General features: G+C 37.0%; 1 protein-coding gene across 7 annotated transcripts in view; it reads right to left on the reverse strand.

Moving 5' to 3' along the window:
* The window catches only part of RAPGEF6 (Rap guanine nucleotide exchange factor 6), a 196,446-nt gene that overhangs the window by 86,855 nt on the left and 92,336 nt on the right, over positions 1-17,255 (reverse strand). For all 7 annotated transcript variants that reach the window (XM_059174494.1, XM_059174491.1, XM_059174492.1 and 4 more), the window contains 2 exons: positions 9,733-9,864; positions 910-1,087 (listed from right to left, as the gene is read on the reverse strand). In XM_059174494.1, the coding sequence (XP_059030477.1) occupies positions 910-1,087; positions 9,733-9,864 (310 nt within the window). The remainder of the gene's footprint in view (positions 1-909; positions 1,088-9,732; positions 9,865-17,255) is intronic.

The following is a 17,255-nucleotide window of genomic DNA, read 5'->3' on the forward strand; positions in this document are numbered from 1 at the left end:
CACAATTTATTTTTTCTTCCCCTCAAGCTAGACAAGTAAAAAGATGACTTTTGATAATATCTGGAAAATTTTTAAAAAGTTAGACATCAGACACTGTTGTACTGGATAGTAAATATCTTATGGACATGAAGAGGGAAATTACTTTACTGTAGTCAAGCTTTTGTTTTATAACTGAGAGCAGCCAGAATATGAGGGCTATCTGCTTGTGACATCTATCACCCCAGTAATCACCAATGTTGATTCAGATGATCTACCTCGCTAAGCAGGCATCCCCTTCCCCCGACTGTTTCATGTGCAACCCTATGCAAGCTGTGCAGTCAGTTTAAGACGAACTTTCCCTATAAAGGACAACTGTTATTTGGTCAACAGTATACCAATAGCTGTATCTTCCAAACCCTCAAATTGGGGTAGCTAGCCTCCAAAATGGCTCCAAATCTCGTTATTCATGATCCTGTACAATTCCCTCCCACATTACATCACGGTTATTCTGTGTGACACTCTTGAGACCAAATCATAAAAGATAATGTGGCATCTGCCTTACTCTCCCTTGGATTACTTGATTTGGGGGCACCAACTGCCATGTTGTGAGATATTAAAGAGCCTATGGAAAGGCCCACAAAGCAGGAACTGAGGTCTTCTACTAAAAGCCATATGAGTAGCCATCTTGGAAACATATCCTCTAGCTCAGCCCAGTGAAGCCTCAGATAACTGACTAAAACTTCATGAGAAACTGAGCCAGAACCACTCGGCTAGGGTGCTCGTGAATACTTGACCCACAAAAGCTATGAGAAAATAAACATGTTATTTTAAGCCACTAAGCTTCAGGTATTTTGTTATGCAGCAAGAGGTTAACTATATATAAATTAAACTATAAAATTCTTATTATGAACAGATATATATTTTTTTTACCAATATCATCATCAGTTTTGTCTGCAGGTTCTTTCTCAAGACATTCTCGAACAAGATCTCGTCCCTGCAGTGGATCTGTTCGATCAATCTCTTCATCTTCCTCTTCTTCATCTTCAGAATCAACAGGTCCTTCTGGAAGACGTGTTAAATCTACATCTCCTACTTCACTTTCTGTAGCCTACAAAAAGAAATCTTGATCGATTATGTTATAAAAATTGTATGACACAGCCTGAATTAATCAAAACTACTCCTTCCTAACACTACAAAAAGACAGCCAACACTATGTTCTATCAGAAACAAAACAGTATTTATAAAAGGCTTCTCTCTGCCCCAAAATACAGGCTCATGGTGACATCCAGATGATAAATCTGAGCCAGTAAGTTCACAAAATGGTCAAGAGATGTAAACACCTGGATTAATACCGGTTTCCCAAATAACACATTTATTTTTTAGAAGTGTAACAGCTCCTAAAACATGAAGTACAGGAGACAGTTTAGCAACATTCATTTTATGAATATCTATTAGTCTGTGCTGGATGTTGCAAATAAGATATTCTTTCACCACAAAGATTTAGAGTTCAGTAAGATAGGCAACCATGTAAATTAAGAACCAAAGTGTAAAAATGAAAAGGACTAAAACAGACCAATTGTGAAGTAATGAAAACAATCATAACACCCCAATACCTTTCTGTTGAATCTAACTGTGCAAAGAAGAGCTGAGATTATTATAGCCAATGTCTAAAATAAGCTTATACTTGCAACCTCAACTTTGGAAATACATTGGTCTCATATATCTGTAAAGGAACTAGCAGATTTTTCAGAAACTACAAATTTAAATTTCAATAATAGAAAATAATGAAATAATAAATATTTGGGACATACTGAAGTAAGCTCCAAGGTGCCAGAGGACTACGCAAATAAGGAAGACAGGGGCACACACCTGCAAGCAACTAGGTTCCTTGACGCTAAAATTGCATTTGCTTTCTGGACACAGAACTTTAGGGTTTAAGTGGCGTCACTTCTGAATAATACATCCTTAGAACCACAAACTTGTTATAGCAGGTTATTATTTCTTTTAAAAGAATAGTTTATATTTAAATGTACACATACTAACATGACTTTCAAAAACCTCATTTATTTACATACATGGATTTTAATCCAAGAAACTAGTGTTAAAAACAAAAAAGCAATACTCTCTGCAACTTCCTCTATAGTTTAATTTTTCAGAATAGAGAAGCTCACCCCCAGAGTAGCCTTTTTCCACTTTATCAAAAATTTAAGGACAATCTATTTTACATATGTGGGTTCTTAAACCAATGTCTTCAACATGATTTCAAGTTTTCAGACCATGACCCAGACTATTTCAACACAGTCTCCAAACCTTTTAGATTATATCTGATAAAAAGATGGCTCACAGCAAAAATAAGCAAGATTCAAGTCAGTTATGAGGACAACAGGCAAGGTTTATTGTCATCTGTGTGAGAAGTGAAGACACTTAAGAGGAAAATTCTTTAGAGAGAATGGAAATCATGGGTAGGGATTGTGAGAGGGTACTAAAGGAACTTTTAGAAATCTTTTTCTTTTTTTTAAGGTTTTATTTATTCATTTGACAGAGAGAGAGCACAAGAAGGAGGAGCAGCAGGCAGAGGAAAAGGGAGAAGTTGGATCCCCACTGAGTGGGGAGCCTGACACAGGGCTCGAACTCAGGACCTTGCGATCATGACCTCAGGGAGATGCTTAAGGGCTGGGCCACGCAGGCGTCCTAGAGATCTTTTAAGGAAATCTGCAAAGGAAAGACTATAGTCTATCCTTATAAATATCTTCTTTAACTGTACTTTTGTCAAAGTACAATAAAAAGAAAACAGATGAATATCATTTAAGGGAACATATTAAACTATTAAAATGTTAAAAGTATACAAGATGTATAAGGTAGCAAAATAAGAATTAAAAATAGTGAAGAAAGAGTAGCCAAAAACATGCTAGGAATTTTAAAAGGATTTTATAATTAAAAAATAAGTAAATAAAACAAGCTATATAGAATCCAAGGTCTAATTCCTTGACTTAGCAAAGGCAAGTCAGGTCTTTGAGGGTGAAGGTAGATATAACAACCATCAAGACAAGAAGTCACTGCATGATATTTCTGAGGATGCAGTTTGTTGGCAGAGTTTAATTCTCTAACAACCGGATAAGAATTTCTTTTTTTAATGTAGTATTCACAATGTCCAGCATACAATAAAAACTTGATAGATGAAAGAGGGAAATATGTTACATAACCAGAGAAAAATCAATCAATATAAAGAGACCCAGGAATGAAAGAATGGAATTAGGAGACATGAACTCCCAATGTTATAAGTAAGTTCTAAGATTTAAAAGAAAACCAAACATAAGCAGAGTGAAAATGGGAAATCTAAGTAAAGAAATGTAAGCAATAAGAGTAATGTGAAGGGTGGCAATAAAAAGTACCCCAACTGAAGCAAAGAAAGAGTAAGGCCATAAAGAAAATTTAAAAGAGTCTGAGAGACTAATAAGATAACATCAACTGTTGTTACAAAAAAAAATGTAGATCAACAGATATGTCACATTTGTTAAGACATGGTACAGAGAAGATCATTCCTGGTCTTTTAATTACTTTACCCCAGCACTTGGATTCCAGCAGACCCTCAAGAAGATTATAATAAATTAAGTTAGGGGTGGGGAAAAAAGGTATTTTGGTGAAGCAGTTAATAAGGCAAGTTCATTAAACTTGTGTTTTTCCTTTCCTGCAGTATAATGTATCTCTGCGTTTATGTGTAACTATAATTTGGTGAGGCAGACAGTCTGAGGTGATTTTTCTGATGACTCTGCCTTCCCCAAATAAAGCACCAGAGGATATCCTTTTCCTGTTTGCATCAAGATAAAGAATGAGGGGAACTACAGGTTGGAATGAAAAGTTACACAAACTTACAGAAACCACATTTTCAAGTTTAGAGAAATATATTAAGCCTAATATTAACCTTTAACTTTCAGTGCTTCTCTTTTTTGCATTCCTATTTTGAGTACTTCATTCAACCTTTTACATGTACCACTTAGGCCTTATGTTTCCTCTCTCTTTGGCCGGGGCAAGAAGGCTGTAAAATTAATCCTTCATGGTAATACTATCCAGAATAGTCCATTCCATATTCTCTGCAATAGGTCATGCAGTTTAATTAAAGCCTTATAAAGTCTTCTTTGTCCTGGATAATAATCAAGCTTTAATTACTAGTGATCCTCTGCACTTTCGTGAGGAAAGATATTGGTTTCTACTTTCAAGTGTAACTAAAAAAAAAAAAAAAATTCTAGATTACCTCCTAAATGCCAAGAGTGTGCTTAACTCAGCATAAATAAGAAACAAACCCTGCCTGTACAAATTTTCTATTCATAATCCACAGAAAAACTGCTGTGGGGTTCTAAGACATTGAGAAATGATATGAAAATGTCATCAAGGTGAAACTGCAGATAGAAGAGCACAACCAAAACACAAGGCTAGGACAAAGCAAACATGTTCAGGGAGTAACACATGTATTTTGTCATGGACCAGAATCTAGAATGTTCAAGTGGGGAACAGTGAAGCACTGAAACTTTTAAAATGTATGAGTAAGGTCACACCATTCTTGTAATTTATCTCATGTGGGGGTTTAAAAAATGGGAGTAAGGGCACCTGGGTAGCTCAGTCCATTAAGCGACTGACTCTAGATTTTGGCTCAGTTCATCATCTCAGGGTCGTGAGATCCACCCTATGTTAAAATAGGAGTAGCCAAAAGGTAAGTGAAATTCTGACCAGGACAAGGATACTTCTGACAGAAATATTAAAGTAGAAGGAAACGTGGTATGACAAAGCTAGCTAAGGTGTCAAATGAACCACCTAGTGGAGATGCGGCACCAGTTATAGAGAGACTGGCAGTAGAGGTATGAATTAAGGATTCATGCTGCCATAGAGATAGTAACAGAAGCAATGGGATTTTTTAGCATGTTTTACTTCCCACAAAGAAACTAAAAAAGATGACAGGGGATGAATATATGCCTCAGGTTTCTAAAATGTAAGTTAATAATAAATAAATATATTAAATTAATGCTTTATTTATAAATGCTTTATTTCATAATATTCCAGCTCTTGCTGGTATAAACAGACTGAAATATATAGAAGTAGTACTCAGAAAGAAGCACTCCTTATCTAGAGTACTCTTTGAGGATACATAAAATATCTGATCCAAGAACAATCTAGAATCTTAATATATAAATTTAGCTAAATTCTAAGCTAATCTGATTAGAAACATATTCATACCAAAAGATTACTTGCATTTTATCCAGACTGTGGTAAGTGGGTTTTTTTGTGTGTGTGCTTTTTTTTTTTTTTTTAAAGATTTTATTTATTTATTTGACAGACAGAGATCACAAGTAGGCAGAGAGGCAGGCAGAGAAAGAGGAAGCAGGCTCCCTGCTGAGCAGAGAGCTTGATGTGGGGCTCCATCCCAGGACACTGGGATCATGACCTGAGCCGAAGGCAGAGGCTTTAACCCACTGAGCCACCGAGGCGCCCCAGGATTTTTATTTTTAAACATGAAAACTCTCAAGGAGGAAATGCAGAGCACAGCCACACATTTGGCCATATAAAATGGTGTCAATAATTTTCTTGTTAAGAACTGCTGTTCAACTCTCTTCTCTCTTCCCCTCAAACCTCCAAATTAAAAATACTTGCATTATTTCACAAGGGTTTGCTTATAGTGTTAGAAGCCATGACCAGATTAGGTGTTTGCTTTTAAAATCTATGAAGTGCCAAAATTTGGATGACCAAACTACCTCATCTGTCACTGGTCAAGGTATACATACACAGGCAATGTCCACCTGTAACTAAACGGTGTATTCATAGCTTGAGTAAGTACTCCAAAGGAGGCTGGAGGTCAAGAGAAAGACTAAGGTCCAGTATTGATATTCCTCTTCCCTTTGTTATAGGATGTGACTGGATAGACACACACTATTTGGTTGGTGTTTTTTACTATATCTGTTTTTTTTTTTTTTAAAGAGTTTTTAATTTGTTTACTTGAGAAAGAGAACAAGCAGGGAGTATGGCAGGGGGTATGGCAGAGGGAGAGGTGGAGGGAGAAGCAGGCTCAGCGCTAAGCAGGAAGCGCAATGCAGGGCTCCATCCCAGGATCCTGAGATCATGACTTAAGCTGAAGGCACATGCTTAACCTACTCAGCCACACGGATACCCCCTTATCTGTGTTTTAATTGTAAATCTTGATATTCTGCATTTGGGGGGATATATTTTTTCAATCTGTTTTTATTCTGTTCTTATTTCTTTTACAATTTAGTAATTTTAACTTAAAGCTTTTCCCACAATTTTATTCAACTTTTATTTTTAACAGTAACTATATTTATATCCTCCTTAAAAATGTGTTAAATACAGAAATACTAATGTTCACTGAGAAAAAAAATAAGAAAAGCTAAGGTAACATAATAAAAACTATCCACAAACTTACTACTAATAGAAAACATTACTATCATTTGGTCCTCTTTAATTCACATTTACATTCCACGTATACAAGTATAAAATACATGTAATTATGTGTGTATGTGTATTTATTTCAGATATTGGTTTCTTCTGTTTCCAACTGTTTTTAACATAAATGGTTTCTATCCATTGGCTATTCACCTAAGCTTAACCTAAGCCCAGGTTTGAGGATTTTTACCTTCTTTGGCCATCCTTAAAATTTTTATCTTACCTTTTTACATTTTGAGTTTAGTATTAAAACTATCTCCTTTAAATTTCTGAATTCCTGTTTTGGTTCTAGATTTCATTATTTTTGCTTCTTTTATCTATTAAGTCCTCCTAAAATAATTAACACCGACTTTTATCTTACTGATTACATTTTACTTATGTCATGTTTAAACTATATGGCCCCCAAACCACCCTCCCTGCAAAAACCCCAAACTGCATGACTCAATTTATGTGGCCTTTGGAAAATGCAAAATTGTAAAGGCAGAAAACAGATTAGTGGTTGCCAGGGTCTGAGGATCAGAAGATACTGACTATAAGGGGGCAAACAGTACTTTCTGAGGTCATGGAAATGTTCTGTTTTCATGGCTATACTGCTGAGGATGAATTTTATTCTATGTCAATTATACCTCAGTTAACATAAAAAAATATAATAAAAACAAACACAACTAATGATGTAGGAAACAGAATGAACATAACTTGGTACTGGAAGTTATGCTCAAAGGAGAAGAGTCAATAGTAACTTTCAGGTTTCTGGGATATGACATGGTGCCTTCTTCACTTTGTAACGGAGACAGTCCTGTAACATGTAGGACAGCTGGCAAGCTTACTTATCCACAGTTTATCCAATGTTAAAAGGACTCTTTAAAGGCAGAATGAGGGGCGCCTGGGTGGCTCAGTGGGTTAAGCCTCTCCCTTTTGCTCAGGTCACGATCTCAGGGTCTTGGGATCAAGTACCACATCAGGCTCCTTGCTCAGCAGGGAGTCTGCTTCCCTCTCTCTGCCTGCCTGCCTCTCTGCCTGCTTGTGATTTCTGTCAAATAAATAAATAAATTAGATAGATAGATAGATAGATAGATAAATAAATAGGTAAAATGAGCTGTACAAAGTGTTAGTAAGGCAAGAGAACCTGCAGAAGGTTGGAGCAGGGCTCCTATATACAAGGCCATAATTCTATAGCAGAAGACTTCCGACTACCAGTAGATGTGCTCCAGCCTCAGCCTCAGGTGGACAAACCAGTAGGAAGACATGCTATACACTATACAGACATGCTATAGATATTACATTAAGTACAGTGCTTCAGAAGCTTCTCCAGGATCTTGCAAAGACATCAGACACTGCTCTATATAGCCCAACATCTGGTGCAGAGTAAAGCACTGGCCTTTCCATGTGACCCTGATCTCAATCTGTGCACTAACCTTTTGTTCTTCCTCTTACAACCACCTAAGGCTCTGTTCCTTGCTCCAAAAAGGTGGTAACATCTGGTTTAGAAATGGATATACTAACGAGATGAGATACCTAGAACTTAACATAACCTCATCTCTGCTGCATGTTTTCTCCTAGCAACGTCTAGACATTTCCACTATGAGAAATCTATAGTCTCAACCCTGAACTACATTAATCCAGGATCAATCCTTTCTTAAAAAAAAAAACAAAGAATCCAGAGGAGCTACAGCTCTACTTTAGCTTTTTGGTATGTAAGCATCCTTACTTCTTCCACATGACAATTCCTTTGGGGAGGGGCACCATACCCGGAATGCAATACTCTGAGAGGCTCCAGAGTCAACGTACTTTTTAAGTGTACTTTTAAAAAGTCACTTGTTCCGTCTCGTACAAAATGATGAACAAGAAGAATTCCTTGTTCTGTCTACTATAAAATGCTAAACAGGGAGATGTAGATGGCCACAGCAATGACCTTGTGGAGAAAAGCTATGCATAATCCAAAAATGGAGGCTTTTTTCCATTTTTTCTCTGCCTACAAACTTCCCTTGAAAGGAATGTGGATTTTCCTAAACCATCTGAAAATAATTCAGTAGACCCACAGCCCAAAATGTTTTCCATGAGCAAAAATAACTCTGTTTCAAAAGACAAGTAATATGTGGTAGCCACCTGCCACCTGTCACTTAAACTGTGGCTGGTCTGAACGGAAATGTACAGTAAGGTTATATTAAATTCTGCCTATGGGAGACTCCCACACCCCCCATACTGTGCATGCACCGCCTAGCACCTTGGGGCGAGGGCCACAGCCTGGGCTGGTGGACTCTTGCTGTTCCATCTTGTGTCCTGCTTGGCCTGCTACAGAGTCACCAAAGCAGGGAGTAGGAATGCTGCATTCCAAGTGGCTCTGGAAAGTCGGCTGTGGACTCAGGTCATCAGGCAATTCCACCACATCAACGATCAGCTCAAAGCTAAGCTCCCCAGAGGATCTCAGCTCCTCCATGGCACTGATCCACGATTAGGTCTGCCCAGTTACCATGGAGCCACTGGCCACAACAAGCCCAAGAGAATCCCCCAACATTCCACCTGGAACTCTACTAGCAACTGGCAGCCTAGAAAGGCATGTAGGCTTTCTGAATGTTGGGGCAAGCCCTTCTCTGTCTCTCTCTCAAATAAATAAAATCTTTTTAAAAATACCAGCTAGTAAATTAATTTTGATACTAATTTTTACATGTACATGTTTGCTTTGGATTTTTATTAAAATAATTTTATACTGTCTTTGGAAGCCAGAATTTTAAAAATTTAACTCATAATTTTAAACTGTGTGCTGAAATGATAATATTTGGATATATTATGCTAAATAAAACACATTATTCAAATTAATTTTACCTGTTTCCTCTTTTTTAAGGGGGTATACTAGAAAATTCAACAGACCCTTTACAATGAAAAACAATCATAACTATCTAGGATTTAAATAAAAACTTAAAAAAAGAAAAAGTTACTCTTTTAAGACTACTTACAAAACACTCCATTATAAAAAAACACCCTTTTTGTAAGTCTAAATTAATTTGTTTCAAGAACTATTTTTTAACAAAGCAAGTATCATATATAATGAATTCCCTTGGACTAAAGACATTAAAAAGAACATTATATTCATATATTCCTGAACCATATCTAATCACACTCAAAAGACTGCTTCTTTAATTAAGCTTGCAAATATGAAATAATAAATAAAGTGTATTTTCCCAAAGACATTCTGCCTGAATTTCATACCCTTAAATTAAAAGATACGTGACCACCTAAAGCACAAGCACGGATTATCGGCAGAATAACAAAGCCACAGGCACAGCATACAAACTCCTAAGATATTACCTGATAGATATCAGATAAACTGCTGCTCCCAGAGTCACTGGCGATGCTACAACCGGACTGACTAGAAGACACATGAGTCACCTGTGGATGAGGGTTGTCTGTGATGTGCATCTTGGTAAGATCGGCCGGAAGCTGCAGAAGAAAAATAACTTAAGATATTCCAAACATCAAACATTACCTTTTTATCAGCGTTGGTGAGGAATGCATAGAATTACTGAATCACTATACTGTACACCTGAAGCAGAGCACTGTATATTAACTACACTGGAATCAAAATACTTGATTTTTTTTTTTAATAAAAAAATGAGTTCTTAACAAGTTGTAACTTCTGTAACAAATACTTGTTTTATGTACATTGCTGGGCAATTTCATTTCTCACTTAAATTTTCCACTTTTATGAAAAATCTTAGGAAATTATAAGAACCAAATTAGTACTCTGACACTGTTACTCAAGCCTAGAGTGGAATTCCACTGTGTAGATTTCAGGAGACATTTTCATTGGTAATGGTATTTCATTGGTATTTCATTGGAAACACTTGGCCCCTCTTTTTCTCCAAATGAAACTATCAGCTATTGCCACCTTCAACTGTCCAGAATGCACTACACACACACCCACACAAACACACACCCCAACATAAAATGGTTATTCATATGAAAAAAAAAAAAAAAAGAAAGAAAAAGAAAAGCAGTATCTCCTGTTAAAGTACAGCACTTGGTAGTAAGACTTAGGAAAAGTTGATTGCATTCCAAATTTCAAAAACTCTGTAGAGCTCTTTTCACATGATACTGTAGTAGTATGTAGTTGGCTCCTAAAAGATTTGTTAGTAATTATGATGACTTAATTAATGTCTATGCTAGGTAAAGGGATACAAGAGACACAAGAAGGATATGATACTATCACACCATCTTTAGTATGGTCACACTTTTATAGGGGTACAGGTTTTATAATATCATTCATACCAAAAATAAACCAGAACAACAATAACCAAAAAAAACTCACAAAATCAATGCTCTAAGAATTACAGTAGGAAACACATGACTGCACTCCAGAGTAGTGAGAGAACGTTTTAAATAGGAGTCCTGGTGATATACTTTCCAAATAATTTCTCTGCAACTTGCCATGCAGGAACATTAAGAGAAAGGAATTTACTTTTTAAAACAGAGGTTCTCATTGTTTTAGTGCAAGAGAATGTTGAAGATGAACATAGTAAAAACTAAATAAACCCTAAAGGAAAAATGGAGAAGTCTGAGTTCTTTTATCTTAAGAGTAGTCACTATATTTATAAAAACCAAACACAGAGGGATGCCTGGGTGGCTCAGTCGGTTAAGTGTCTGACTCATGATTTCAGCTCAAGTCAGGATCTCAGGGTCATGAGAATTAGCCCTGCATCAGGCTCCATGCCCAGCAGGGAGTCTGCTTAAGAGTCTCTCTCCTTCTGACCCTTCCCTTCCCTTCCTAAAAACAAACAAACTGTACACAGAAATGACATCACACATTCCTCTGCCAATAAGGGTAGGTTATCTAACTCAGATAAATGTTGTAACTAAGATAAACAGAAAAGGTGGAATATACACACATAATCTGGCCTGTAAGGTTTTGCTGATGCTTTTTTTTTTTTTTTTTTAAGATTTTATTTATTTATTTGACAGAGAAGCTGGCTCCCTGCTGAGCAGAGAGCTGGAGGAAGGGCTCGATCCCAGGACCCTGAGATCATGACCAGAACCAAAGGCAGACGCTTAACCCACTGAGCCATGCAGGTGCCCTGGTTTTGCTGATTCTTAAAAAGGGAGAGGAAGAGACTCAGATGCACTTCAACAGTCACTGGTTAAAAGAGACAGAAGTTATATTCCAAGGCCTAGAATGGAAAGACCATCCTTTGGACTGGGAGTCTGGAAAGAACATTATACTCTAGGAACGACTGTGATCCAAAAGTAAATTAATGCCTATTTTAGAATAATATAAATCCCTGCTGTTGTATTAAGATTATACAGGTTTACTAGTACTTCCAGTCAACTACTGGAAGCAAATAGGAATCCTTACCACAGGAAAAAAATCATACTAGGTCTCAAATTATTTAAAATATTTTGCACATACGAAGCCATTGCTCAAATAAAAACAGGCAAATGAGAAGACAAGACAGCACTGATGAAAACTAAGAGAAATAATACACTTTAGAAAAGAATGAAGAACCTTCAAATAACAGAATAATCAGATTATAAAATGACTGTTTTTAATATACATAGCAAGGATAGGCAAATATTTTCTTTAAAAGACCAAAGAACATATATTTGATACTTGTGCAGGCAACATATAATCTCTGTAGATACTTCTTCTTTTTTTTTTTTTTTTTTTAAATAACGCTTTAAAAATGTAAAAATCATTCTTGGCTCACAGTTCATACAGCTCACTGGCCGTATGTTTTCCAATATAGCAATACATGATACAGGCAACTTAACCCTGAAAAACACAGGTTTGACCTGTATGGCTCCACTTATGCCTGGGTCCAGTTACATGTGGATTCTTTTTAAATACACTACACTAAATATATTTTCCTTAGATTTTATTCATGTTTTCTTTCCTCTAGTTTACTTTATTATAACAATACAGTATATAATACATATAACATATAAAATATATCTTTTTAAAATATTTTACAAAATATGTCTTAATTGACTATGTTATTGGTAAGGCTTCCAGTCAACAGTAGGCTATTAGTACTTAAGTTTTTGTGGACTCAAAAGTTACACATGGATTTTTGACTGTGCAGGGGACCAGTGGTCCTAACCCATGTTGTTCAAGGGTTAACTCTACAAAGAAAAAGACAAGAACTTTAGCAAAGAATAATTAACAAAGGATAAAATGCAAATTATAGAACTGAAAAGTAAAGTTAAGGAATTAAAAAGTCAAACGTGGACTCAATAGATTTGACAGAGCTAAGAAGAAAATTAGTAAAGATTGGCCTGAAAAAATATCCAGAATGAAGCATCAAAGTAAAAAAGAATGAAGCTGGGAGAGAATGGACAAGAACCATAGGAGATACAGTGAGAAGGTAATACCTGAATAATCAGAGTCATAGAAAAAGAGAGACTAAGGCATAGAAGATAATGGCTGAGCATTTTTCCAAACTGAAAAAAATTGAAAAGTAGGGGATCAAGTGGCTTTAAGAATGACCAACAAGGAGCGCCTGGGTGGCTCAGTGGGTTAAGCCTCTTTCTGCCTTCAGCTTGGGTCCTGGTCTCTCTCTGCCTCTTTCTCTCCCCCCCCCCCCCCGTCAAATAAATAAATAAAAATTTTTAAAAATGACCAAAAAGATATATTACAAAACCATACCTATGTTAACTAAGGTGAAACTAGTGGGCAAGGGAAAAAAAGATAAAGAGAAGTCTTAAAAGCAGTCAGAAAAAAATAAAAAATAAAAAGACCACTTGGACAAAAAGCAAAATTAAACTGATGGCTGAACTCTCAAAAGAAATTTGAAAGGCACAAGAGAATGAAGTGACATCTCCAAGAGCTAAAATTCTATACCCAGCAAGAAGAGTCCTTGGAAAAAAGGCAAAATAAAGACATTTTCAGAAAAATAAAAATGAAAACAAATACTCTCCAGAAGACCTACAATAAAGGAAATCCACAGGGAGAAAAGAAACAATTCCAGATGGAGGTTTCTAGATGCAGAAAAGGAAAGCCAATGAAAACAGGAAGTATGTCGGTAAATCTATATGGATACTGACTACATAAAATAGGAGCATTAATGTCCCAACACACATATAGAATTAAAATACAATATACAACAACAGAATTTAAGTCTCGAGAAGAGTAAATGAAGTTACTGAAGTACTTTTTCTTTGCAATGTCCATGACAATGTAGAAACAGACTTCACAGATGAAGCATATATCACTGTAATCTCTGATTTAAGAATAGTAAAACTGTGTATAACTATGAAGTTTACACAGGGGAAAACATTAAATAAAAGGAAAAGTATACACCATGCAAACATAAACCAAAAGAAAGATTATGTAGTTGTATTTCAGATGAAGTAGACTTGAGGGAAAAGCATTAGAGACAAAAAGGGGATATATTTTAATAATAAAATGTTCAACACTAGGGCGCCTGGGTGGCTCAGTGGGTTAGGCCACTGCCTTCGGCTCAGGTCATGATCTCAGGGTCCTGGGATCGAGCCCCGCATCGGGCTCTCTGCTCCGCAGGGAGCCTGCTTCCCTCTCTCTCTCTCTGCCTGCCTCTCTGCCTACTTGTGATCTCTGTCTATCAAATAAATAAATAAAATCTTTAAAAAAAAAAAAAAAGGTTCAACACTAAATAAATATGTACCTAAGCATAAATATATAAAGCAAAAAATGGCAACAATAAAAGAACTAGATGAATCCACAATTATGCTGTCAATTTATACCAAATTTTCCAGTGACAGAATAAGCAAATAAAAAAATATGTAACAACAGAGAAGATAGGAAAAACCATAACACACCTGACCTAAAGTGCATGAACATAGAATAATGCAACCAAAAACTTCAGAAGACTCTACCTCCATCTCCCTGTGCCTCTTACCCCCATGTTCTCTCTCTCTCTTATTTTTTTTAATAAATTAATTTTTTAAAAAGGCAGAAAAATCAATGAGGTATCTCTAACTGGTTACAAGAATACAGAAATAGTGATGGGACTATGTCTCAGCTCAAAGATCTACTTAGTTTCTACCGTTTTGACAGAATTCAACCAGAAATTCGTTCATCTAGGAATGAAGTTTATGAAAGACAAAGATTGAAAATCGTTTTAAAAGGTCATATGTTTGGTTGAGGTATCAGGAGTGGGAGATGATCCATACTCCCAAGATTCCCACAGAGGTTAAGACCATGGAGAAAGAAGTTATCCATCAACGTAACACAATGAACCAAAGCCAGAAGAAGATCAAGTCTGCAAATTGGGTGGGTAATGATACTTTTGAGAAATCTTCACCCTGACTATACCCTAAACGGTAAGATTATCTCTACTTAAATGAGAAACTGAGGCAATAAAATTAAGCTGTTAGTTAGCCACAGATCTCTCACTCAAGTAACTAGTGGAGTTAGAGTTAAAACTCAGAACTATCTGATTCTAATACTCTCTGCTACACTCTGCTTTGTACCAGGAACTCTGCTGGTAACAAAGATAAAACCAGATGGGTCCCCACAGTCTAACAGTGAAGAGCAGACAGAGATTCAGAAGTATACAGTATCAGGGCGCCTAGGTAGCTCAGTGGGTTAAAGCCTCTGCCTTCGGCTCAGGTCATGATTCCAGGGCCTTGGGATTGAGCCTTGCATCAGGCTCTCTGCTTAGCAGAGAGCCTGCTTTCCCCCCTCCCCCGCCTCTCTGCCTGCCTCAATGCCTACTTGTGATCTCTGTCAAATAAATAAATAAAATCTTAAGGAAAAAAAAAGTGTAGAGTATCTCCTTTCTCCCTCATGAAGGAAACTTAGATCAACATATAGGAATCCCTTCAACCTCTTCATGTGATGAGAATAATGATAGCAACTACAGCTACTGTTTGAGTACTCAAACACCACATGTACCAAATATGTAAGCTAGCAAATACATCCTTCTACATACTTTTTACATAGATTATCTCATTTAATCATCAAACAACCAGCCAAGGTAGATGTTATTATTATACCCAATTTTCACATTAGGAAACCAAAGCCCAGAGGAGTTATACAAGTTTCCCAAGGTCACATAACTATAGGAAGCAGGGAAAAACTGCATCTGAAAATCCAGGAGCCTGACTATAAATCAATTGCTCTTTCCTACTTAGTTGTTTCCTGATACTAAGTTCCTAACATCTAACGGCTCCTTTTCTTTATAACAAAAGAGGCAAAAAGGAGAAAGTTTTCCTCCAATAGAAATCCTGGATTTTTTTTTTTTTTTTGATTGATTGATTGACAGACAGAGGTCACAAGTAGGCAGAGACAGAGAGAGGGAATCAGGCTCCCTGCTGAGCAGAGAGCCCCATGCGGGGCTCCATCCCAGGACCCTGGGATCATGACCTGAGGCGAAGGCAAAGGCTTTAACTCACTGAGCCACCCAGGCGCCCTGGAATCCTGGATTTCTTAAACCTTCTCTGCGGTCTCTCAGCTTATCTGCCCCTTTTCCTATTCCTTCTACCCCCAGTAGGGAGTTATTAGCTTACCTTTAATGAGCAATGTCAATTCACTTACCGCGTCATCCTTCTAGCCTACCAGGTCTGGCAAACATTCCTATTTTCCAGTTACCTTATCCATTTCCTATACCCAAACTTCTGAGCTCTGCTGGAGCTCACATGTCCATGAGGACCAGTGTCAAAGTTCAGTTTGCGGTGTGGAAAGGTTCCTTGGCTAACAGCTTGAATATAGACACAGATTACGAAAAAGTACACAGTCTTTTGAAGACTCTGTATACATATAAAGGGAAAGAGATGTATTAAGAGGCTAGAGGTAGGGCACCTGGGTGGCTCAGTGGGTTAAGCTGCTGCCTTCGGCTCAGGTCATGATCTCAGGGTCCTGGGATCGAGTCCCGCATCGGGCTCTCTGCTCAGCGGGGAGCCTGCTTCCCTCTCTCTCTCTCTCTGCCTGCCTCTCTGTCTACTTGTGATCTCTGTCTGTCAAATAAACAAATAAAATCTTTGGAAAAAAAAAAAAAGGCTAGAGGTAGAACATAATCTTCAATGACAAGCAAAGTATTGTGATTTTGAATCCTACAGGTAATAGAGAGCTACTACAAGTTTCTGGGAAGAGCAATGACCTAAGATCTGCTGTATGTCTCAGGCAGACTTAAGCCAAAAAAGTGTCTATTTTTCTGACTCAAAGTTCTCTGCAGGTCCAGGCAATACTTTGGGGCAGCTTCTTTAAATGCAAACTCAGATACTACTTTGGTATTTTGGCTCTGCCATCTCCATACAGGGCCACTTAAATCAGAGCAGCAGGAGAAGAGAGCTGCTGGAAGAGATTGCTAAATCTTGCCAGCAACCAGGGAATTAAAAATGTAAACAAATAAATGTTCATGGGATTGGCAAAAAGAAAGCTTGATAACACAAAATACGGGCAAGGCTATGGAGGAAAACAATATTCTCATAAATTACTAAGTTATGAATTGGTATAGCCACTCTGGAGAGTGATTTGGGGAGTAGCCACTTTGAAGAGCAAACATTAAGATTTATTACACTTAACTTCATAAACCTATGACTCAACAGTTCCTCTTTGGGTATCTATCACCAAAAAGCATATAGGTGTGCAAGGAGGAATATGTAAGAACATTCATTATAAACAAAGTGTAATAGTTTGAATTAAAGAAAAATAATCACAAGAATGGCTGAGTTGTTACAGCCTATTATGGAATACTGTGCGACAGTTGAAGGTATAAAGCATACCTGTATAAATCAAATCTGAATAGGTCTCCTAGCTGTACTGACTCAAAAAAGTAACGTTCATGATAAATATGAGTCATTTTTTTTAAAGCACAAAAACATGATTATATGTTTTCTGTGTACATATACTCATCTAA

Source organism: Mustela lutreola, chromosome 5, assembly GCF_030435805.1.
Source record: "Mustela lutreola isolate mMusLut2 chromosome 5, mMusLut2.pri, whole genome shotgun sequence".
In the NCBI taxonomy this organism is placed as follows: Eukaryota; Metazoa; Chordata; class Mammalia; order Carnivora; family Mustelidae; genus Mustela; species Mustela lutreola.